The sequence below is a fragment of the Eumetopias jubatus genome, unplaced genomic scaffold (genome assembly GCF_037043125.1).
Source record: "Eumetopias jubatus isolate StellerSeaLion01/CBP00866 unplaced genomic scaffold, mEumJub1_p1.0 scaffold_17, whole genome shotgun sequence".
In the NCBI taxonomy this organism is placed as follows: domain Eukaryota; kingdom Metazoa; phylum Chordata; class Mammalia; order Carnivora; family Otariidae; genus Eumetopias; species Eumetopias jubatus.
In genome coordinates, this window is record NW_028274823.1 from 83,019,442 (window position 1) to 83,045,509 (window position 26,068).

Below are 26,068 nucleotides of genomic sequence, written 5' to 3' on the forward strand. Positions count from 1 at the left end.
TAATGTTTAGAATTACAGCTTTGTCATCATCATCACAGATGAAAATGGACACCTTTTTCTTCCTAGAAATTCATCTTAATAGGGTTTTTAGAAATTATGGTAATAAAAATTAGTCTTTGGTAATTATAAATCTAACCTGTCCAACAGCCACTGTGATTATGGAAAAACATTGTTCTATACTCTAGTTTAGAAAACTTGATATTGAACGCTATGTGTCACCTTTAGGTTAACGATAACAAAAAACAGTGAAGCCGACTTAGTCACAAGGGATATCTCATCAAGTAGTTAATTTGTAGAAAAATTTCATTTTTTCAATTCGAGTGAACAGATGGCCTATTCATTAAAATTCAAAAGTAGATAATTACTTGATTCCAGTATTTTTAGCAAAAGGACATTTTATAACATTATGTTTGGGGAAGACTCATAGGTCTCAAAATGTCTTGTGTGGCTGGACACATAAATTCTCCACCATCTACAACTGCTTGCCATGCTAACTGAATAAGTCAGTTAAAAATAGCCTTGCAGCTCTTCTTCAGCATAAAAACAGTCACTTAAAAAAAAAAAAATGCTCGTCTGTCTGAACAAAGATCTTCACATTAACCCCTGAACCCCGCCCAAACACTCAATCAGCAAATGTTTATCGCTTTTGTGCTAGACACTCCAGATTAGGATATACTTTTGAAAAGATTGTCCCAGCCCTTAAGAAGGAAAGTCCAAGGGTAAATATGTTCATTGACTTAAATGTCCTGGATTTCCTTACAGTCGATTAGTATTCCCTTCCCCCTGGGCATTTTCTTAGGTCCACCCTCATAAGTTTATGGTAAAATCCAAGAGAATGAGAAATAGATTTCAGTGCATCTACAATCCCAAGCTCTCTGCTGTCAGGAATCTCGCATTCAAAGGGCAGACTTTTCCCTAGATGACAGTCACACAAGGACCCCCTCACAAGAAAGAGAAATGCCTCATCCGGAGAACAGTGCAGTACATGTCTGCAAGCCCTTTTCTGGGACCCCTGGGGCCAGAAGTATGAGAATTCATTTTTCAGACTTGAGAAAAGTCATATGGTCCATATACTGCATGTTCTATAATACCCCCGCTTGGGTCTGGGACAACCCCTATACCCAAGCACATTAACATATCTGTAGCAAGATATACAAGTGGTCCTTTAGGTCAGATACAGACTGTAGAAGGTCTCCTACTGGGTCAGGTCAGGTTTTGAAGGCAAATGAGAAAACCACCTGGGACTTTAAAAAACAGATAGGAAGTTGAGGACCGATTTTTTTTTTCATTTTTATTGTTATGTTAATCACCATACATTACATCATTAGTTTTTGATGTAGTGTTCCATGATTCATTGTTTGTGCATAACACCCAGTGCTCCACGCAGAATGTGCCCTCTTTAATACCCATCACCAGGCTAACCCATCCCCCCACCCCCCTCCCCTCTAGAACCCTCAGTTTGCTTTTCAGAGTCTATTGTCTCTCATGGTTCATCTCCCCCTCTGATTTCCCCCCCTTCATTCTTCCCCTCCTGCTATCTTCTTCTTCTTCTTTTTTTTTTCTTAACATATATTGCATTATTTGTTTCAGAAGTACAGATCTGTGGTTCAACAGTCTTGCACAACTCACAGCGCTCACCATAGCACATACCCTCCCCAATGTCTCTCACCCAGCCACCCCATCCCTCCCACCCCCCACCACTCCAGCAACCCTCAGTTTGTTTCCTGAGATTAAGAATTCCTCATATCAGTGAGGTCACATGATACATGTCTTTCTCTGATTGACTTATTTCACTCAGCATAACACCCTCCAGTTCCATCCACGTCGTTGCAAATGGCAAGATCTCATTCCTTTTGATGGCTGCATAATATTCCATTGTGTATATATACCACATCTTTTTTTTTAAAGATTTTTTTTATTTGAGAGAGAGAGTGAGAGAGAGAGAGAGCACATGAGAGGGGGGAGGGTCAGAGGGAGAAGCAGACCCCCTACTGAGCAGGGAGCCCGATGCGGGACTCGATCCAGGGACCCCAGGATCATGACCTGAGCTGAAGGCAGTCACTTAATCAACTGAGCCACCCAGGCGCCCTATACCACATCTTCTTTATCCATTCACCTGTCGATGGACATCTTGGCTCTTTCCACAGTTTGGCTATTGTGGACATTGCTGCTCTAAACGTTGGGGTGCACGTACCCCTTCGGATCCCTACATTTGGATCTTTGTGGTAAATACCCAGTAGTGCAATGGCTGGATCGTATGGTAGCTCTATTTTCAACTGTTTGAGGAACCTCCATACTGTTTTCCAGAGTGGCTGCACCAGCTTGCATTCCCAGCAACAGTGTAGGAGGGTTCCCCTTTCTCCACATCCCCGCCATCACCTGTCGTTTCCTGACTTGTTCGTTTTAGCCATTCTGACGGGCGTGAGGTGGTATCTCATGGAGGTTTTGATTTGCTTTTCCCTGATGCCGAGCGATGTTGAGCCCTTTTTCATCTGTCTGTTGGCCATTTGGATGTCTTCTTTGGAAAAATGTCTGTTCATGTCTTCTGCCCATTTCTTGATTGGATTATTTGTTCTTTGGGTGTTGAGTTGGATAAGTTTTTTATAGATTTTGGATACTAGCCCTTTATCTGATAAGTCATTTGCAAATATTTTCTCCCATTCTGTCGGTTGTGTTTTGGTTTTGTGGACTGTTTCTTTTGCTGTGCAAAAGCTTTTTATCTTGATGAAAGCCCAATAGTTCATTTTTGCCCTGGCTTCCCTTCCCTTTGGCGATGTTTCTAGGAAGAAGTTGCTGTGGCTGAGGTCGAAGAGGTTGCTACCTGTGTTCTCCTTTCGGATTTTGATAGACTCCTGTCTCACGTTTAGGGCTTTCAACCATTTGGAGTCTATTTTTGTGTGTGGTGTAAGGAAATGGTCCCGTTTCATTCTTCTGCATGTGGCTGTCCAATTTTCCCAACACCATTTGTTGAAGAGACTGTCTTTTTGCCATTGGACATTCTTCCCTGCTTTGTCAAAGATGAGTTGACCATAGAGTTGAGGGTCCATTTCTGGGCTCTCGATTCTGTTCCACTGATCTATGTGTCTGTTTTTGTGCCAGTACCATACTGTCTTGATGATGACAGCTTTGTAATAGATCTGGAAGTCTGGAATTGTGATGCCGCCAGCTTTGTTTTTCTTTTTCAGTATTTGAGGACTGAATTGTAACCGACGTCATGGCCGGGGCCCTGCCACCATGCCCAGGGACTGTGGATGTTCAGGTGACCAACACGAATGAGCTCTGCACATAAAGAGTTCCATGACGGACCATCAGCAAGAGTTAGCATGCCGGCAGTTTCAGCTTTGGCCGGTATTCAGAAGCTATATATAAGAAAGAAAGTTCTTCTGATAGCCAATACAAAACTCCAGGTCATCAGAAACCCTGAGCTGCTAATTCTGATACCTTAACTTACTACCTTTTCTCTTTGCTGCATTGCATCCTATTTCCCAAACCTTCTCTCTTCTGTTATTCCACAATTCATCTGCCATCATTCCCATTTCTCTGAGGCTTTTCTCTGGTTCTTCTTCACCTGCACCTTCTCTAATGTAATATTCATATTCTCTCTGCCCTGTAACAAAAGATGATACATGGGGCTTGGAATTTTGTCAACGTCTCTTCAGCAAGAAGTCCTAACTAACTCAGTTCATGTTTACAGTGACTTTGGAAGACTTGTTTTGCAACATGCCTTGGTGGAATTGCAAAAAGCTAGAATGTGCCTATTCAGAATATTCTTGGGAACATCTCATTATCTTCTGGAATATGACCATAAAACCTGAGCTCACAAATGACTGCTCATTAATAAGGAAAGGTTTAACCCAAGATCCGATGCCCTTGAGGGTATCCTATAGTGATACTGGGCACAGAGAGAAACTAAACATGTTTTTTGCCCATTGTAAGCATGGGATCATCCATCAAGTTTGACATTCATATTTTTCCATTAACTAGGGATTTCTGTTTGCTTTGTGGTCTGTGCTTCTAAAGGTACCTGTGTCTCACTGCAGGTGTGAATCATCTGTGGAGGTTTTTCCTCTGTTCCTGTTTTTAATTCATTTTGATACTGTCATGATACCCACATAAAGGGGCGAGTATTACCTTCTGAAATTCAAACAGCTTCATCTTTAGGATTGGCTGCATTTTCTATCCACAGAGTTGGGAGAAACTGATGCCTCTTCATTTATCAAACAGATTTATCGAATGCCAGACTGTGATTTTTTTTTCCCCCCAGAGCAAATGAACAATAACAACAAATCAACAAAAAGTCTGTCTCTGTGCCTTTATCTTCTTAGCATATTAAAAACACAGGTCTCTGGTTGATACATACCAATGGCAGACAGCTTTTAAGAAAATAGAAATCTTTATTAATGGATTTTTAAGCTATCTTCTCTAATAATAACTAGCTATGATTCATTTTTTTACTTGGGACGATATTTTCCAGGACCTCTTTAATCTTTCCCCTCACCAAAAACCTGCTCCTTGTAGCAACTAGATTTCAGTTGTGGTCAAACTGGCATACTGCCCAGAATGGGGTTCACTAGTCCTGCACCCCGAGTGTTTTCTCCTCTCGGTTGAGTTGTGTTAGCACAGGAAAGTCTTCAGATTTTCTTTGTAATGAATAAAATATGTGGGAAATGTGAAGGACTTATGTAAGTGCTTTTGTCTTGGTCTCACCGAAGAGCTTTAACTTTATTCTTTACAATCCTGGAGATGTCAGCTGGTCCCATGCCATCTTTCCTGACTTTATACTTTCCCAGTAGAGACCAAGGACTTCAAAGTGTGTTAGGAGAACATAAAAACTAAAGGCCCAGGGCTAATGAACTTTAATATTATTTTCCCAGGGAAGCAGCAGCAAGACATAAGGCAGTGTGTTTTCTTAGTGTTCAAGTATAATTTAAAACCACCCCGCACCAAAATTCTTCTTTATTGAATCTGTATTCTGCATCCTAATGTTAGATGCCGGATTTTTCTGATACTATTTCGTTCTCTGTTTGTATCCCGATTTTTCTGTAAAACCAGCGACTGGACAGAAACATAGCATTAGTTTAACATCTGTTTTGTAGTCTTCACAATGTAAAAATACCGTATATTTTGCCTTCGATCTGTTGGTAATCACTCCCCTCTCTGGGCAAATTCCTATTTACTTCTCCGGGGCCTGGGTGTGGTGGGAGACAGTTTATAAAAGAAAAAATAAACTAGTCACTCAAATGCAAACTGGTCTGTTCTTCAAGTGAGTCAGGGGATGGACTCAAATCAGGAAAAACTGAAAAATCAATATGGACCTCACTATCATTTAGAGGTGCTTGGATTCAAAACATAAATGATTTAAGACATTTTAAGATAGGGACAAATTATTCATGGACGGTGCTAAATCATTAGGAATAATTTTCTATGGGAATTTCTTAAATTTATTCATTACTACTCAAGACTAGGTAGAACTTCACATTCTTTTAAATATTTTAAGCCTAACTGGGTTTCTTTATAAAATTCCTTAACACAGTAGAAGGGTGATTAACATAGCTGTATTAACAGTTTTTTTAAGTATCCAAGATAAAATTTATATTTTTATAGTTTCCAATTAAACAGTGTACCTAGTTTTTTTCCTTTTTTTAATTATTGAATTTGGGCTGATTAAGCCAACATTTCCCCTGTCTCTCCTATGGCCAGAGATATATTAATAAAATAATTCTCTAAGGTGAGAGGCAGGCCAGATGGCCAGGGAACGAATTACTGTTATCTGGCAAACAATGAGGTGGGATCCATGATTTTGGACTTGTAACAAGTAATCCCACAAGCTTGTCTTGCTTCAACTTGTTTTGTTATAAATCTACTTTGTTTTCTCTTAGATAAATTCTGGGCTGTCAGTGAGAGTTATTAATACCATGGTAAGACTCTATGAGGAGTCTAGAGGATTATTCATTTAGCCAGGGGTACTTACTCTTTTTTTTTTTCGTTTTTGTGCCAGGGACCCCTGTGGAAGTCTGATACCTGGGGACCCCCTTTTAAAATATTTTTAAGTGCATAAAATTGGCTACTTCATATTTTCCAAGGAAAACAATTATATAAAAAAATAAATTTTAAAAGTTGTGGTTCACTAATATATGTGTATTTTTTAACACATTAAATAATAAGGTCTAACACTGTGTCTAATAACTACCATGAGTTCGAAGGAGTGAGTGTAAACAATATTTAAAGATACCTACAACTGTGTCCTGCATCGGGCTCCTTGCTCAGTGAGAAATCTGCTTCTCCTGCTGCCTTCCCCTCCCCTTGCTTGTGTTTTCTTTCTCTCTCTGGCAAAGAAACAAAATCTTAAAAAAAAAAATTTATAACTGTCATAGAATAACAAAATGTGATTTCTGTTGGTGACACCATCATAAATACTGTTAAACCATATAATATGGTTTGTTACAATGGAAAAGCCCCATTTCAATGAGAGGTTAGTAAAAGTAACAATATGAAGATTTTATCCAAGTTCTCAGCCCCCTGAATTCTATTTGGTTAAGGACCTTTGAACTAGACCATGAAGTTTGAAACCTAGAATGACACGTGAGGCTTTAGACTTGGATTAATTTAGAGAAGATCCTGGTTTGTGTGAAGATTAGACACACAATGCCAGGAATTTGGGTTTGATCCCAGAGAGACTAGTGTGAATTTCTTAGGGGAATATTTTATCAGAATAATACTCAGGGAAGATGGTTTATTCTCTTTGCTCTATAGTTTGGTGGCAGAGAATCCAGGCAAGGGGCTGTGTCCCCTTACAGTAGAGTTTCAGTTAAGGGACAAATGGGGTGTCTTATGCAGTGTGACTGCCCCAAAGGGAGTAAGAGCGGTTCTTCGAGGAAGAGTGAGAAGCCAAAGCGTCCCTGACTCCTTAACGTTTTTGTAAAGGATAATAAAACACTAGTACGATTAGTCTTCTAACTGAGTGATTACTAGGTGCCTGTGCTAAATCCCCATGTTTTTAACAGCTTTATGTGGGATATAATTCACATCCCATACAATTTACCCTTTTAAGGTGTTTGCTTCAATCTGGTCTAGAATATTCAAAGTTGTGCATCCAAAAACCATCCAAAACCACCGTCCAGTTTAGAGCATCTCATTCCCCTCCAAAAGAAACTCTGTGCCCCTGAACTGTCACACCCCAACCCCTCCATCCCTCCTGGCCCTAGGCAATTATTAGTATACTTTCTGTCCCTCAAGATTTGCCTGTGCTGGGTGTTGCGCATAACGGAGTACTACAGGGCGTGGTCTTGTGAATGACTGACTTTGTTTGGTGCAGGGTTCATCCATGCTATAGGGTGCATCAGTACTCCGTGCCGTAGTATGGCTGAATAATGTGTCATTTTGTTCGTCCCTTCATCAGTTAAGTCCTCGGTATGTGTGGAGGACGTGCGCAGGAAAGGAGTGTTTGGCTGTTTTCTTCCACCCTCTGGTTCTCTTAAAGTACTACCCTGACTCCACCTTCTTCTGTTCCGTAGTTTACAGGAAGGGGAGCACCATCTTCTTTGTATGGGCAGCGGCTTTCAAACCCAATCCTCCCACTCCTGACCTGCCCCAGGCCATTTGTACAACAGCTTTGGAGAGAATAAGTTCAAACATTCTTTTTCATCTTTTTATAGAAGTCTCGAGTATTGCAGGGTAGATGGTTGTTGCTTATTTTCTCTGCTTTTTAAAAATGCAAAGGTAGGTGAGTGCTCACCATTTACTCTGGGGAATCCTGGCCTTGTATAAAGGGGAAAAAATACATACATTATGTTACATCCAGTGTAGATATTTTAAACTGTCAAATACTAATTCTCCTTATGCGATATGTAGTACTGGGTAAAATAAAGTACGGAAATACTTCCATAAGTGGAGTGGAAGGGTGACACTTTTGATTTGTGTTTTCCTTGTGGACTACATAGGCATTCTAATTAAAAAATAAAATCCGAAGGCCTTCCCGCAAGCATGATCACAGTCATGGTCATCCTCACTGATATTTCAGTCTGGTCGGGAGTGAGTACCTGCTAACCCCCTACTACTTACAAGCAGGCATTAAGTGGTTGCCCCTCCATTGGTTTAGGGCTTCCTAATATTTGTGGAAAGCACACACCACGCTTTCACGTAATCTCACACATTAATCCTATGAAGCAGTTAGTGATGATCTCTATCGCACGGATGCAGAAACTGCCAAAAGATGGAGGTGTCCAGAGCAGTGAGAACCAGCAAGGCGGCTTACACCTTCTGATTTCCAAGTCTTTCCTCCTCCAGCCTCAGAACAGCCTTTACAAAGCTAAACAAAGGTACCAAAAGGGCTTAGAAAAAGATCTCCTCTCTGACTGAAGCCATTCACTTGTAGACTGTAGCTACTTTTCTAGCCTCAGGTGAAGCTGAATGAAGTACTCTTTTGATGTGTAAAGGCTGGTACCCTCCCCTAATTGATCTGCAAACAAACTCCCCTTGTCAGTTTCTCAGAATGGCATGATTTACATAATTCTGCCAGGATCTCTGCTCTTCCGCTCCAGGACCTGCTTGATTCTTCTTGGACCCTTCTAAGCAGGGCACCTTCCCTGCCCCCCGACCCCAGCATTTTCCTCTCCCAAGCCCTGTGCACCAGAAATCTGGGAAGCAGACTCATCTGGGGAGAAAGGTAGGATGTTAATTCTGGCAACAAATAGCTGAATATTACACATTAAACACCCCATTTCCTAAAACCTGAAGCTTTCCTACTGGCCCCTTTCTCGGGAATCCCCAGCTTCCCGCCCATTTCCCTTCTCCTCTTCCTGCCTTGGCTCCGTATCCCTCAGCTCCTTCCAGATCCTAAACGTGATGAAATCAAACCCTTGGGAGCCTGCTTTGAGCCCTCCGTAAAACTGCCTTTTTTTTTTTTTTTTTTTTTGTCTAAAGGAAATTTTAAGAACGACTCAATCTATACCTTTATCTTGCCACAAGTATTATCTAATTCTCATAACCCTATAAAATAAGATACTATTATCACACATCTGTAGTGAGGTCATCGAGACCGAGTTCAATCATTTCTTCAAGATCCAGTAGGTAGTTAGCGCCCCAGCCAGGACTGGTATTCTCAAGTGTGTCTGGAAAAGCCTGCCACTCCAGCATCAGTAGGATGTTCTTGTAAGTCATGCTTCAAAATGTTCTGTACTTCTATTTCAGATGACATCTGCTGGGGAAAATGATCCAGTGAATAGCTCTGTGGCTTGATTCAATCCAGTGGCAGTGCGGTTTGCTTAAATATTGCAACCTGGTGTTAACCTTTTTTTAGTTTGCAATTTACATCTGGTGGAGGTTAAATAACGAATAGTGGAAGTCAAAGATTTCCCTTTAAATGTGGAGTATTTTGTACGTGCACGGATTAAATCAGGTGTTCTCCATGTCGGGACTACTCCCATTTGGGGCTGGATGATGCTTTGTTGTGAGGCTGGCCTGTGCATCCTAGGATGTTTAACCACATTCCTGGCTTCTGCCAACTAGAAGCCAGTAGAAACCCTGCCTCCGAGTTGTGATCACCAAAAATGTTCCCAGACATTGCCAAATATTCCCTGGGGACAAAGTAGCCCCCCCCCCCACCCCCACCAGATGAGAACTACTGCCGTACAACGAACTCTCCCAAGCTTAATATTAAAACAAAACAAAAACGTGATGGGCGCCCAGGAGTCTGATGGTGTGAGTGGTACCTTTGCTATGTGCCTGTCTTTAAGGAACTACGGGACTAGCCATTAATTGTTGAAGCTAATTGCGGGTGCTCATGAATTATAGAAATGATAGAGCAAGAATGCATTATATATTGATGGAATTCAGCTTAATAAACTTGACTTAGTTAAGACAAATTATCTGCTCAACTCTCATTGACTCAGGGAATGATCAGTCTGCTCTCCTTTCCTGAGCGTGTATATCTGTCCTCTGTCCTCGCTTTTCTTAGCGCTAGAAATTGAAATTAGTCCACGGGCATTCATCTAGTGCTTTCTGTATACTTTAAAGTGCTAGGGTTTTAAAACACACTGTGTGTAAAGATTATAGACTTATGACGTTTGTGAAATCCTTCCAGAATCCTGTTCATAGCGGATAAGTGGTTGACCCATCTATGATAGTTTCTGTATGTTCTCTCCTCCTTGAATATCTCTGAGGGCAGAGATGCTGCAATGTAAATTATTCATTCCACACTTCCACTGATGGAAATTGCTTAAATTTCTCTGGATCCAAATTGCTTAAATTTCAGTCTGTTTCCTCATATAGGATTCCTTTGTAAATATGTGCAATTGCCCTGTGACCTCAGAGATAGAAACAAACCAAAGCAAAGTTCACATATCTGGGTGTGGATGTTATGGTTCTCTCTCTCTCTCTCTCTCTCTCTCTCTCTCTCTCTCTCTCTCTCTTCATAAGTCAGACAGTCAGATTTTAGTTCTGGACATCTCACTTTTGTTTTTGATTCTCTCATTCCTAAGAGTAACTATGATGATTTTTATTTTATATTCAAATATATATTGATCTGTTGTAATTTAGTGTAATGAAAAATTGTGTCAAGGGTATTTATAGTAGTCATGACCAGAAAGGAAATCAGATTTGCCTAATTGAAGAAGAAACAAAGGTCTTCACTCCTATATCTTCAATGAGCCTCATAAACCTCATACTGTCTCATTCCATTTGGTAACTAGTAATTTTGCGCTCCCTGAAAGAATTATTGCTATGACGATATCAGAAAAGTGACTTTTTTGAATGGGAAGCTTGGCCCTAACCAAAGTAGTATAAAAACCTGATGGTTGAAGAAACTGTGACATAAATAGTTTAAGGGAAAAAAACAAACACAAAAAAAAAACAGAACCTCTTCTCTTCCCCTCCCATCCCCCAAGAGAAAACTAATAAGCAAGATCCCTAACTAGAATAGGGTGATGCAAACTTTGGAAGAAATCATCCTACTAAAACAGGGCAGTTTCTCACAGGCTTTCGCTCAATGGCCAAAGAATGATTTTCAGTCACCAAGATTAACACCTCATCTAAGGAGCAAGAGTTTAGATCCAGAGAGACCATACCTATTTGGATCTGAAAGCAGTCTTGAAGGGAAAACTGACAAGGTGCTAACCTCCTGTCATTCTTTAATTCAAGAACAAACTCAAATTTCCTAGTGAGGCTGTCTTTTTCCTTTTCACACTGGCTGAAAAAATATCTGGCTGAATGAACTACAGGTTTGGAGAGGATATCTAAGAGTATCGTCTGTTCCTGGCAATTGGATGGGTTTTCCCTGTAGCCCATGGCAGCCTTAGCAACTTCTACTTTCTTCCCCACGTGAAACACCCCCAATCTAAAATAACCCTGCAAGGCAAGTCAGACATAATCGTATCCCTAATCCATTAGGAAAGCAGAAAGTAGGAGCTAAAAAGTCTCATCCCAAGAGGGAAAACATTTTCTTCTCATCTCTGTGAGATGGATGGATGTTAACTAAATTTATTGTGGTAATGACTTAGTGTTCTATGTTAGTAAAGGCATCCTTCAGTAGACCTTAATTTTATACAGTGCTCTATGCCAATTACATCCTAATAAAACCGAAAGAAGGAAAAAACAGATCCATAAGTGAGCCTCATCTCCTAGAGGAAATAGCCCCATGCTGGTGGCCACACAGCTCAGCCATCACGTGCTGGATATTCCTGTGGAATCTAGCAAGTGCAGAAACCCATAGGAGAGAATTCATAGTGTACAAGCTGTGGGCTCAAACCTACCGAATCGTGAAGGTGTAGTCAGACAGATGGGCGGAGGGAAGGGAGGGGAAGTCTCGTCTAGAGGGGACCTTTGGTATAACACCCGTCTGCCTGTAATAGTCAATCAAGTTGTCCTGAATGTTCCAACCAAGGTTATTGGAACGAAGCACAGAGTGTTCATAATTAGGTTATTACCAGCCATTCTAGTTCAGCCTGCCGGTAATAAATCTCTAAGCTGATTTACCTTATCGTGAAAGTCCTCATGGCACAAAACCACAGGTTAGTGAGAAACCCAGAAAGATAAACAAAGCCAGGTGATTCTGGGTCTCCTTGTAAACTCAATTTCTTTTATTTATAGGGCCTACTCATTCTTATGAAAGATGGACAAAAATATAGATACTCTGCAATGGATCTCTTCACACTTAGCATCTCCCAGGGATGGCACATGAACCCTGATGCCCAGAAAGCAGGAGGTGGGCTAAGTTTTGGTCAAGGTGGCAAATGTCAGGACTTAGGGCTCGGCTGGTTCCATCATCAGTGGACATCTGGTACCTGAAGTAGAAAAAAAATACATACGGGGGAAGGGGGGGCGCCTGGGTGGCTCAGTTGGTTAAGCAACTGCCTTCGGCTCAGGGCACCATCTCAGGGCCCTGGGATCGAGCCCCACATCGGGCTCCCTGCTCAGCGAGAAGCCTGCTTCTCCCTCTCCCTCTGCCCCTCCCCCCAACTCCTGCACTCGCTCTCAAATAAATAAATAAAATCCTTAAAAACAATGCATTCAGGGTACTATGATAAAACTTTCAATTAGTCATGCTAATTGCAGGGGTGATAAGAGCTGAATGACACGGTCACCCTGAAATCTTATATAAGCAGCGGTTCCAACACCTCTCCTGTAAACGATAACAGTTCAGCAAAATTCAAATAAAAATGATTTGGATATTTCTTTTTTATGGTGGGGAGAGTGCATAGTAAAAATAATGCCAATGTAATATCATGTTTTTTAAAAGCAAAAGTGAATTAAAAAAAACAAAAGCAGGTTGTATAGATGGACCACATTTCAGATCGTCATTACTTCCCCAAATCACAGTTCTAATAGCCTCTAGTCACTGTCGAGTTCAGTTAGGGAAAATAATGGAAAAGTCTAGAACTTTACTAGGATGTTCTGAAAATGTCTTTTTGCTACTCTCGAAGGAAAAAAATATCTTTGATTTGGAATCTAACATATTTGAAAATTAAAGTATTGAACAGTCATGAATAAATGCTAATGAATCTGCAATTTCTTTAAGAGAAATAGAAATTACATTAATCAATGCTGACCTGAAGTAAATTCATCAACATGCACTCCTGAAGTTAATAGCCAATTATAATTATATAAAAACCTCCAAGCTGGGTTCTTTCTGAGTTGGTAGAAGCCTCTGGCAAAAGCCTGCTATATTTTGAGCCTAAATGACTTTTTCCCTATTTGTCTTATCCCACATTGTTCCCCTCACCACCAAAATAAACACACATAGGCCTGCCTACCTTCTATGCAAGTGAAGTCAATTTAAACCAAACCTCAAAGGTAACCATAGAGTGGAAAAAAGGGTGGGGGGGGGCAGTCTAAGACTAGGGGAGTGGCTTCACGATGGCCCTAACACTTGAAAGGACAGGTGTATGCAGCAAGCTTGTGATGGTCTTATTCTTAGGTTTCATAAGTGGACCACACACTCCATACGTGGAAATCGTTTGTAAGTGTATGATCACTTCTAGTTTTGCTTCAAGGCTGCTGTGTGGTATAGTGAATGAGCTTAACCAAATTCACACTTCACTTCAATCGCTTACATTCCTGGGCTCTTGGAAATCGGAACGTTCCCAAATGTCTTTGAAAGAACTAATGCCGTGTGTGTACCTCACTTTTTAACACCCAAGGGATCCTGCCTCCCTGAATTACTTGTTCACCCACACAGCAGGTAGAGGGAAGGAAAGTGATCACACTGGGACTCAGAGTAACATTTTACAAACACTGTGTTTCTGTTTATCATTTAGATATTTCCATTCATTAAAAAAAAAACAACACTTTCTAGACAGCTCTCGTCTATCATATGTGATCAAAGTCCTTCCTTACTTGGCTACTGTGAATATACTGAACCTGTAGGATTTAACTTAACCTAGAAAAGATGTTTTACATCCACATTTCTATTTCTCAAATACAATCTGTACCAGTAAATCTCTTCTTAAATTTTTTTTTGCTATTCTAATGAATATGGATTATAACCTTCTGTTACCAACACTGATTGTTCATATATATGCATGTCTATTACATATATACTTATTTATACCTATCTTTATATCATATATGAATATATAATTATTCATACCCGTCTTTAAAAAAATGAGTTAGAGATGAACAAATTAGGCAAATATAAAATAAGATCAGGAAAATGAGTTGGAACCAGAAATGCATTTATGCACACATTGCCAACCCCAGAGTCTTACATAATTCTGGCTGTGAGCTTTCTAGAAGTCATATCTCAAAGGAAACATGATCAGTTTCAGGATTCACTATCAGTTAAAATCAATGAGTGCTCTATGAGCATGATTTTTCAGAGAAGTAAGGAGCACCAGAACCAAGCACAGCGGTGTCATTGCAGTGTAGGAATAGTTACAATTTCCCAGAGTGGGGAATATGCATTTTATTAATTGGCTTAGATGTGGCAGGTACCCAGATGTCCTTTAAGAAACCACTGAGCTGAAAATGAGAGTCCTGTGTTTCTCATCTTTTATTAGTTGAGAAGCCTTATTGTCACGCTGTCCAGCAGGATTCTTAGTAGTGGGCTTGCTCCTCTGCGTCCCTTTCCACTGAAGACTTCCGCCTCTGGGACCCAAGGAGAGAGCAAAGCGGACTTGGACAAAATCAGTTATGTATGGAAGTTATTTAGGCATTGCTCATTTTGCTCTTAGTTCCTTTAGTATCATTGAAGCTAGAGCCTTACTTCCAGAAAATGTTGTAATGCCCTGGAACGTTGTTACTTTGTCCTTCATGGGCGTCTCCAGCATAAGAGGGTACTTGCTAAAGCAAAGCTTGTGGAATGTTGGCTGCACACGGCCAAGTGAGGAAGAGCACAAAGTGGATGCATTCTGCCGCGTAGATCACGGTGACTTCTCGAAATGCCATTGTCTTCTTTGGGTTTAATGTTGATTTGAACCCAAAAGTTCTCAAATGCACTCCCTCCCCCCCCAGAGAATCTGAAACAAATACTTTCTCCATTTAAAAAACAAACAAACAAACAAAAAACCACAAACCTACTAACCTATGTAGACTTGATCGGTTTCTGTAATAGATTTTGGAATACTGTGTTTCAGTTCTAGATAAGACATATAATAAAAATAACCCCAGTAATAAGAGCTAGTATTTATTGACCATTTGCTATATGCCGGGCCTTGTGCTCAGCATTGCCCGTTTTAATCATTTCATTTTATCAACCACCTGATGAGATAGGTGCTTTTCTTTCATCTATTTTGTTAATGAAGAAACCAAGGCATGAAGAACCTAATAACTTGCCCAAGGTCACAAGGCTCATAAGCAACAGATAAGAGAACCAGAATTTAACTCCTGGTCTGACTTCTAATGACTTATAAATCTCCTAACCATATTACGTTCTGAGCCTGTTTCTCATTCTCAAGTAGCAGAGGAAATTTGTTAAGGGACAGGCTTACCATGGAAAGGGAGGGGTTGGGGCATAGCATGGGTGGGGGTGGGGGGCATCTGTGGCTTATGAAAATACGGATTTACTGGGCTGGTATTGGTGTACCTATCACAAGAGTTTTATTTTCTGCAGTCAAGAAACAAGGCATACAAAGCTAGACTAAATTTTGAGTGGCCAGACCTGCCTAAGAAAGTATGTCCAAACTTTTAGAATTCTTGGATTTGTTCATTCCTGAATAATTTCTTTATACACAGAGGAGGTACACACAGAGTTCAAGAGTAGTGAATAGACCTTATGTGAAATTTTATCCTAATTACTGAAGAATTCTCTCTCCACTGATAGCATTTACATGAAATGGTTTTCAGGGTCAAAAAAGAACAATGTTCTCTGAAGGGTTGACCTCACATGACTGGTACGTGGATTACACTTTCCCAAGAAGTTTTTTGATATTGAACATTTTATCTCAACAGGTGTTTGAAGAAATTAGCACATCGACCCTGTGATTTTTACAAATGTTGAGACTAGGTTGATTTTGTTTGTTTTTTAAAGCGAGAGTATGTTTAAAGCCCATACTCTAAAAAGTTAAACATTACGGGAAACACGTAGATACAGGAACAATTATGAAGTTGATGCACGTAGGTCTGAAGTTTGGAGAAAATTTGGTAGCGTTAGCTCCTTTCATTCATTCACTAGCTAATGCCAAGCAGAAGGCTCTTCCTTAGACTGTGGATAAGTAACGCGGAAGAATAATTGAAGTGGGGGGGGGGCTATTAGTCTAGAATGGATTGTGTTGCCCATTTATTTCCAACCCCACCCCCCATTGTGTGAGGTGAGAGAATTTCTGGTGCATGTAGCTGTACCTTTTAAAAAAATATATTTCATTTCCTCATGGATAGCATTTGCCTTTCTTGCAGGCACCAATGTATAACCAGGGTCCATGTATCCTTGGCTCTTTCCTTCCTTATCGTTATATTTTCCAAGTCCTTTGTGGAACATAAATGGACCTAATGTCTCTGTTTCCCCCACAACCCTCCTAGTTTATTTGTCCTTACGGCCAGTGTTGCCGGACTGGGAAGCAGATAAAACAGTCTTGCCCAAGTCAGATAAGATGCTTAAAAATAAAAGATAACATGAGCTGCATTTAAACGGTTCCCAAGGGTCAAAGTAATCTCCCTTCCTGTAATAGATGTGCTTTACTCAAATGACAATTCCCACGTATGAAGTGTGCTGTAGAAAATGCACCCACTTACCCAGGTTTTTGCTCTGATTCAAAATGACATTAAAATTGGAATTACAATAGTTTTCTAATTCGTATTTGGAAAAATGCATGTTTACCTTTTTGTCTTTTCTGTCTTTTTCTTTCTTTCAGTCGTACCTTAGATCTTATCAGTGATTAATTTTTTTTAAAGATTTTTTTCATTTATTTGACAGGGAGAGAGCATAAGCAGGGGGAGGGACAGGGAGAGGGAGAAGCAGGCTCCCAGCTGAGCAAGGGAGCCCAATGTGGGGCTTGATCCCAGGACCCTGGGATCCTGACCTGAGCCGAAGGCAGATGCCCAATCAACGGAGCCACCCAGGTGCCTCTTATTGGTGATTAATTTAAAGAAGGATGGGGTTTCTTAACTGACATGATTTATTGCATTTCTTGCATTGCATCTGGGTGAAGGCTTGGTCTCCACTGGTAATTGCTTTGCAGTTTTATAAAGAAGAGCCTCATACTCCTCGTTGCATGTTGAAAATACAACACATGAAATGAAGCGTGGAAGAGAAGTAAAATGACGTTGTCTCTTTGTTCTAGATGGTAAGGTTGAAGTTACAAAAGAAGGCGTGAAGCTCTGCACCATGGGTCCAGGAAAAGTGTTTGGCGAGTTGGCCATTCTCTACAACTGTACCCGGACAGCGACCGTCAAAAGTAAGACTTTTTTCTTATTTTGCCAATACTTTCAATGTCCTTTCCCCTAGACCTTTGGGATATCGATTACCATGCCTCTTGATTTAATCTTTGTAATTTTGTGAATCAATATTTTAATTCTTACCTTGCGCTACGGTTGCTATATTTGTTTGCCCTGGTGAAAGAGGATTAACAATCTGTTCTGCATAACTTAAATTTTCTCACTGATTTATGGAAGTTATTCTTTTAATTTAGAATTCTTATTGATGAAGATTTACAAAATGTTACAACTTTATAAATGAAACAGCAGTGAGACCTTCCTTTTTCTGCCTTTAAAGCCTCACGCTAATACTAAAGGAAGTTTTATGAATCTGTCTATTTTGGGTTACATTCCCCCATAAATTCCACTTGTTCATTCAGTGGTTTAGAAAAAAATTTAAAGGAGACATGTCCTTCATCTCATTCAAACATCGTTGAGTGAGATATAGCCTGAATTCTAAAATCGTGTCTGAGTCTATTCTTGTCTTCAGCTGCTCATCAAGCTGTATATTATAGTATTTTTCTTTTCTACTGATTGAGCTTATTTTAAATCGGGGCAATAAAGCAGCTTGTTTCCCTAATTTTACATGTATGTGTATATATGATTTCTCCAGCAACTTTTATTACTCAGTAGAAACAGCTGCAGTCGTTAGGGGGGTGGGGGGAAGTGGTGGTTTTAAATACTCCTTCTTCCTGAGTAGAGGATGGAATGAACGCATAACAAACAGAGCTGAATGCAAAAAGCCAACAATAGAAGGTCCATTGCATCTTTAGGCAGATGCATTTCATGTTGGAAACATTGTTCTGACAATCCTGTGGATGATTGCAATCACAAATCACTTTGATTAGGTTTTGTTATCTTTTAAAAAAAGAACATGCTGTTGGCAAAATGACCGACTATCAATTAGTTTTAGTCGGATGCCATTGACCGTTTTGTGTATTGGGTTTCTTTTTCTCAGAAGTATGGCCTATGGCTACCAATATGACACTGAACCTTGGATTGTAAAGAATTCAGAATGTGTGGCCAGCCAGCCAGCCTCCCGGAAATTGTCCTCCATGCCTTGTTAGTTAATCGCCTTTTTATTTATTGATGTCGGTCACTGGGACCTCAGTTGTGGTTGGGGCCCTCCTAGGATGAGTTCTTGACATTTGATTCTTGATCTTTAAAAGCACAAAACTCTTTTGATTGACCAGCACCACCAGGTTTTTATTTTATGTGATCATTTTAATTACACAACTCAAAGAATAACGAAGCCCAGTTAAACATAACAGAAGCTGCCACAACTTTTAACTCCCGTAAAAAGTGCCTTAAGTAGAAAGAAGAGTAGTCATGACACCATTAAGTGAAATGGATTATGCTATCAGGCTGCATTTTTCTGAGAAATGCATTCCTTGTAGGTCAAAAAGGCCAGAATAACACATTTTGATTAAAACAGGCTTTCTCAGAATTGCGAATGGTGAATTAGAATATTTTAAAATATTTTAGCCTTGTATACTGCTCATTTAATTCTAATGAAAAACCGCGATTCCAAAAAGGTCAACAGTTGGTAATAACATGTGCTTAATCTATTGAAACTTGGAATTAGGAGAACTATTTTAGATAGACTAAATAATGTATTTAAATGAATTTTGCGGCAAAGTTTTTTTTTTTAATGAGATGATTGCTTTGCTTTGTGAAATTTATTAGGTTCCTGTAAAATGGTGTTCATCTGCAGTAGCTATTATACTCATGTTTGATAAATTTAAATGCACACTTTGGATCTGATTCAGTGAGAAGGAAGTAGGTGTTGAATGCAAATTATAATCCTAACCATTTGGGGGGCGTTAGAACATCGGCGTCAAAAAAAAAAAAAAATGAGTAATGGAGCATGTTCTTTAACACAGACACAGAAGAGGTGTGTGCACACAGGTGTGTGTGTGTGTGTGTGTGCCTTTGTAGTGCCTACTTAGGATGTGGAGGTAGTATTGAGAAAAGAACCTAAGGTTGATGGAGTGCAGATCCATCTCTGCACTTAGAGATGCACAGAGGTTTCTGCATGACTAAGGAGTAATATCTATTACCAAGATATTCTGAATGTCTTGTAAAGAACTTTAAGGTGTGAATAATGATTAGTTCTTATTCGGGACCTTTTGTCCTGTCTCCTACACTATCCAGGGAGATCATACTTGTGGCCATGATCCTTAAAGGTACCACTTTAAATTTATGTTTAAATTAAACTTTCAAGCTGATCACTTTATAATTCTGATTAGGTTCCATTATGGATGCTACTTGTACCAAAAGACTACAGAATATAGCACCCCCCGCCCCGCCCCAGTGCATCTTACTTATTATGTGTGCTATTTCAAAATGCCCTTATCTGGCTTTTTAGGTCATTTCTCAGGATTCAGGATTTTGCCAACTCTTGTCCATTTCTTCTCAACCGTCATTTTGCCGGTAATGACCCGTTTAGAGTAACTTTCAAAATGGATTCGCCCACTTGGGTGTAATAGTTAAGTCCAAGGAGACTGCCCATCCTATTCCATAGCTTGTCTATGGAATTGACTTGCCTCTTTCTTTCTCATTTACATGGATTGTGACCCCCTTTCTTTCAACATCACCTACTTTATTTCATGGTCCCTCTCTCCTTTCTTTCTCCCTCGTCAGCCTGAGAGCTGCCGAGCATTTTAATGCATTTTTAATCTCACAGTGGTAACTAAATCCTGGGTGACATTCAAGAGCTCCTCGATGTATATGAGTCATTTCTTGTTCAAAAGAGCACTTTTTCGAAATTGTATCAGGCCATGAATAAATAAATCCCAGTGACTTCCTGTGAACAAAGATGATTCTATTACCTGTGGGTTTTTTTTTTTAACTTAGGATATCAAAAAAGTTGTTTTCTCATTAAAGTTATAGATTGATATTATGCTATAAAATAGGATACACTTGTCCATAATACTTCAACAGAAAGAAGCTCCGTAGTAGTTTGTAACAAGTCCTTTGTTTTTCATCTGAGAGAAATCCATTGGCATTCCTCTGGGAATAAATAAATAAATGTATACCACTGGTTATGATGGTAACACCAGGAAAGCGATCTGAGAGCACCAAGAATAACTTTTAAAATTGAAACCATAATGACATGGAAAGAAAACCTCATACAATGGTACAGGAAATCTATATCCAGAGTCTCTTCCTATCTTATAAAACAGCACATTGATTTTTTTTCCTAGAGAAATGAGTATATCAAAATCCGTAAAAGTAACATTTTGTTGGAAACACACGTAACAAATGTCTTGAGGTTATTCATGGCTTAAACACCAGCACCTTTTCTGCTATTGTCTTGTTTTACCTGGATGCCCCACAAACAGGTCTCACAACTACATAGGGATTTTATTTTATTTTATTTTATTTTTTGAGGTGTGACTTCTATGCCTCTTTGCTCCCAACTTCAGTTGTACATGAACTGGGGTATTTTTGCCTGAAGATACTAAATTAACGTCTGTTCCTCCTACTTTAGGTGTCTAGTTCACAAATCCCCCAATCTTAGACAATGTATTCTTCACGCAGTAGCATTCAAATAGACTCCAATAAAACCCAGACCTTCTCTTTGTAGGAAAACCTCTCAATACCCGCGTAAGTTGAACCCATAGAAAATTATCTGCAAAATTTGTCTGGCAGTGGTGGGGGGTGGTGTGTGGTGTGAGACTCCTTTATGAATTGACTTGAGCAAAATATCTGAGTAATTATTTTTCCTTAGATTATTTATAGCAAGTATTTAAACATTCCTCAGACACTGAAATACTTGAGTACTAGCATAAAAGAGCCTAAACATTCTACAAGAAATCCATTCTACAAGAAATTGGCTAATTTTAGCAGTAACGTCTGCTAAAAATATCTTTCTGCCTTCGCTTTTGAATACTTTCAAGTTTACCTAAGCTTTCCTAGAATATTTGTACGGGGGGAGTTGACTAATTAAGATATTTCAGTGTGTCATAGACATTTTAAGAACAAAGTTCAAAGGTTTGGATTTTTTAGTTTATCTTTGGATTTTTTTAAAATACATTTGAGTCTGTGCAGTAAAGTGGCTTGTACATTCCCACATAGCTTTGTTTCAAACCTGTTATTCAACCTGAGAAAAATCTGCCAACTGTCAAAAAAAAAAAAACCCACAAAACAAAAACCGCTAAAGAATAGGGAAAAAAATTAAAAGATTTGACTAACATTTCTTGCTCAAATACCTTTATGTACACTAAATGCAATTCTTATAAGGTCAACAGTGCCTTTTATCAATAAAGGCACAGAAGAAATGAATGCCAATTTTATTAATAAAAAGGAGTTCTAGATAAAGCTCTTCTGGTGGCTCTAAATCTTACGTATGAAGATGTAAATAGTTAGACACACTTTAGGAAATATCATTGTTTAGTTCTGTAAAGCATCATTTATGATAAAGTTACATTCACTAATGGAAATGAAGCAAGATTGTCCGCCAATACCACTGTATGTCCTATATGCGATTATTACCTGGAGTTTTAATGAGCAGCACGGACCCGGGACAGTCACATTCCCTGTGCCAAAGCACAGAAGCACAAGAGATAAGCATGCTAATGAGAATGTCTCCATTCTGCCTTCGAGGCCAATTAAAAAGATGCAAGCTTTGCATTCTCCTCGTCTAATGCATGTCTTCTGCTGAGAATCCTGAAGGGAAAGGAGAAACAAAGTAATTTTAGGCAGCTGATGACTAGAAATAGGACCCTGATTTCAGAAGAATAGTCCAGAAATGGCCCGGGAATTGTCATCCTGGACAACAAAACAGTATCTGGCCGCATCCTGGGAAGCAGGTACGCTTGCTGAGTGAGTTAGGTAATATTCCTTTTAGTAAAATGGTCTTATCACATTTGTCTATTAAAGAATATTGTGAAATTAGTAACTCAAATCCAGTTATGTAATCCCTGAGAAATGCATTTCTTTATTAAAGGAATTAATCCACTAGGTACTCATGATGCCACACAACAGACTAACAAACTCATATACAAGAGCTATATCATCTCATTTCTATATTGTTTAAGTGAAATAAAAGTGAATTTCAGAGAAGAGGAAAACAGTAAACTACACTGTTTTTTTTAAGATTTTATTTTTAAGTAACCTCTACACCCAACGTGGGGCTCAAATTTACAACCCTGAGATCCAGAGTCACACTGTCTACTGGCTGAGGCAACCAGGCGCCTCTACAATGTTTTTTTTTTTTTATAGGTTGAATTTTTTTTTTTCTAGTCCTCATGGGAATTGTTGTAGTCAGAATTTATTTGATTTATATTTATCTACTTCCAAAAAAAGATTTGACTTCAATATTGACTAGGCTTGGTCGACAGGCGTATGTTGGCAGTGCTTCTTGGGGAAGGAAGGGAATACCTCTTATCATCAAAGGACAGTAATACTACTTAATTCCTGCTTGTGGCTAAATTACTCTCCCTCCCTCCTTTAATTAATGGAGTACCTTGAGTGTTCCCTATATCTAGAGAATAGTCAGGCTTTAACTGATGGGATGTTATTTTTTAAGGATCACAGATAATTTAATAGTAAATGTAGCAATGGGCAAGGGAGGCTGATTTGTTTTTTATTTATTTTTTGTTTTAGCAGCTTCTTTAATCTTGCAAAATTTTCTGCAAAGGCCTGCATCATAAGAAGCTCCTGCACAGGGGGCACCTGGTTGGCTCAGTCTGAGAGCCTGTGACTCTTGACCTCAGGATCATGAGCTCAAGCCCCACATTGGGCATAGAGCTTACCTTAAAAAATAAATAACTAAAACTGATGTAGTGAAAAAAAGGGGGGGGAGAAATAAAGCTCTCATACCATGTAAAGGTTGTGTCCGTTTTGGTATACTGCATCTTAATTTATTCAAGAATTTGCTAAAACGTAATTTTAGTATTTACTTGGCTGATTGAAAGAAGAAAAAGCAAAGTAGTAACATAGGTCAATACTGTATGTTATGTAATTATTATTATTTTTTACAAATGAAACACTCCTGTCCGTGGATTGTGATAGATGCTCAACAGGAGTGACAAATGAGAGCAGAGAACATTTGAAGGCTGTGGGTGATGCTCTCAGCTCAGCACATTTGGGCGTGGCGTGTTGTTACCTTTATTTTATTGCTGAAGCGGCTGCGTTTAAGCGACCGGTCCCATATCACGTAGCTGTGTGGTTAGAGGGAGGTCCATGAGTATGTCACTGCTTTGCTCTGCTCTTGTCATAAGCTTTTACATTTCATCTGCAGTGGCTCATGTTGCATTTAAACACGAGTGCATCCATAGGACTATGTCTATTGAACTAAGGCTTCAGGCTTTATTTCCACAAAAAAGTGACACAGCATGTTATAATTGTGGGTTCCTTAAATTTTTAAACTGTAACATATGGACCCACATTCAGTACATCTGCTACAAAGGGATGAATCCTGTGATATAATGAAGAGAGGGTCATAAGCTGAAAGCCTTATAGACCCATAACAAGCAATCTGAACCAATTGTGGGATCGAGGTTTTGTAGTGTATTGAAATACTTGAGTGTCTCATGTGATGAAACTTTATGGTTTAACATTTAAGACATCACTAAGTAGCTACACATTTCTTTTATGAAATATATCAGTCAATGAATTTCTTTAAAGTAAGAATTATAAAAAAATAAAGAACAATTTAGAAACATTTAATAAAGTAATTTTTCCTTTTATTTTTTTTTTTTTACATAGCAAATGTATTAAAAGAAAAAACAAGAGTCATGACAAACACGTTTACTCTTGTTTTACCTAGAGGAAAAACAATCTCGGCAATTCGTTGGTCAATCTGAGCAGCCCACTCTTCTTGTGGGATGCCCTTTGTTGACTGGATACATTTCTCAGTAATCATGGTAACAGGGTTTTAAAATTTACAGCTTGTTACCCATGCTTTATCTAACACCATCCTCAAAATATCCCAATCTAGTAGGTGAGAGAAGTTGTCTCTGATTCTCCAGATGAGAAAGTGGAGGCAGGATCATGGAATCCATCAATGCTAGTTCATTTATAAACTGATGCCAATTTAGGTAGCAATGCTGGGGGCATTCACTATAGGCACCCCTTCCCTCCTTCCCTCACATGTTTAGACCTTTGAATGAAGTCTGTAAAATGCCCAGTACCCACACCCAAGTGTGGACTCTTGATTAGGGAACTTCAAATGTTTATTACAATGTTTATCTAACTGTGATGCTCAGGACTGCCCCCAGCATCCCCTGTGCACTTGTTAGAAGATGCCAGACAGTTTGCATTTCTACAATCTTTGGGACGACGGGTCACAGCAATCTGTGTAAAGCAAGTCCTCCAGGTCATTCTGAAACATCCAAAGTTTGAGAACCACTGATCTATACCATACAGGTACTTAATTTGTATTAACCTTCAAACAACACACCCTTCCCTGCATTGAATTGTCAATATTGAAGTATTTAAAAGAAAAATTACAGACACTGTAATAATTACTCTTATTCTGGGCATCATTGTAGTTTTTTTTTTCTCCTTGTTATTTTATTGCTGTCATGCAGAGATATTTAAGAAAAGTTGTGTTTTTCTTTTAAAGAGTGAAACATGGTATTAGTGGAAGACTACCAGCATTGGTAGTCTACCAGATTATTACCGTATTCTTTTGAAATATAGTGAGAAGTAAAAGAACAGGTTGAGTGGGAAGGAAAAATTAAAAAATCGTGGACTGCTGGGCTATGTTGTTAACAGGGATAGCTTTTAGATTTATTGAATTTGATGGCTAAGATATTGGTAGGAAAACAGAACAAAAAATGAGTTTCATTTGATTTCTGTTGTTCTTTGTCATAGTCATGAATGTAGTTTGGATTAGGAAAAACCCAACAAAGTATGGATGGGCATTTTTAAGAGAACAAGGGGTTTGGAGATGTCTGAATAAGTAGAGTGTTTTTCCTTGTTGGGTTAAGTCCAATCCATTGGACCAAGAGTGGAAAAGGTCCTTTATAGTCCATCTAGGTGGTCATTGATCAAATTCACAGTGAAAGGGCTCAGCAGTTCTAGGTGGATTGCAGCTCTTTTGGCGTCTAATAATTAGAAGATGAGAAGATTGTATTTCAGTCTAGAGAAAGACATGGGGAGTTGCTTGGAACTAAGACATAGATTTCTGAGGTCTGGTGTGTTGCAGGTTGCGGGTGAAGAAGCTAGCCAGCTCATTTTGACATGGGTCTTGAAGGAATTGAGTTTTTACTGTGAATATGGCAGTAGATCCTAGAAAATTAGTGTCAATGCTCAGAAAGGCAGGGAGGAGAGGGCTGCAAAAAGGTAGGGGCTTAAGAAGCTGGACAGTGCATTCTATAGCTAAGTGTTCTTTACGCCTTGTTTTCTCTAAAGGACAGTCTGCTTTGCTAACAATATGCACTTTATGCCCTCGTAATTCCTCCCACTTGTAACAGAACAACTTTTTATTGACTTGAAAGCATTGTTGTCTGTAAGTTTTCTGAACGGGATCAAACGGTATTGTGCTAACTATCTTCATGACTGAATCGTTTTCTTGTTTTCTTTCTAAAGAAAATCTCCTGGAGTGCTTTTGTGTATGAAGTATATACGAGCAGATTTTGCTGGTGACAGATGGGGGAGCAGCCTCCAGGCACCCCATCCAGTACCCCCTTGCTCTTCATGCTTTCTAACTATCCCTGGATTCAGCACTTCTAAGGCTTTGTTCTTTTTTTTTTTTTTTTTTGGTTCAAAGCTA

At 39.3% G+C, this 26,068-nt stretch overlaps 1 protein-coding gene across 2 annotated transcripts in view; it reads left to right on the forward strand.

Moving 5' to 3' along the window:
- PRKG1 (protein kinase cGMP-dependent 1) overlaps positions 1-26,068 on the forward strand; it is a 1,232,275-nt gene that overhangs the window by 429,151 nt on the left and 777,056 nt on the right. For both annotated transcript variants that reach the window (XM_028104583.1, XM_028104582.1), the window contains exon 3: positions 17,211-17,324. In XM_028104583.1, coding sequence (XP_027960384.1) covers positions 17,211-17,324 — 114 coding nt within the window. The remainder of the gene's footprint in view (positions 1-17,210; positions 17,325-26,068) is intronic.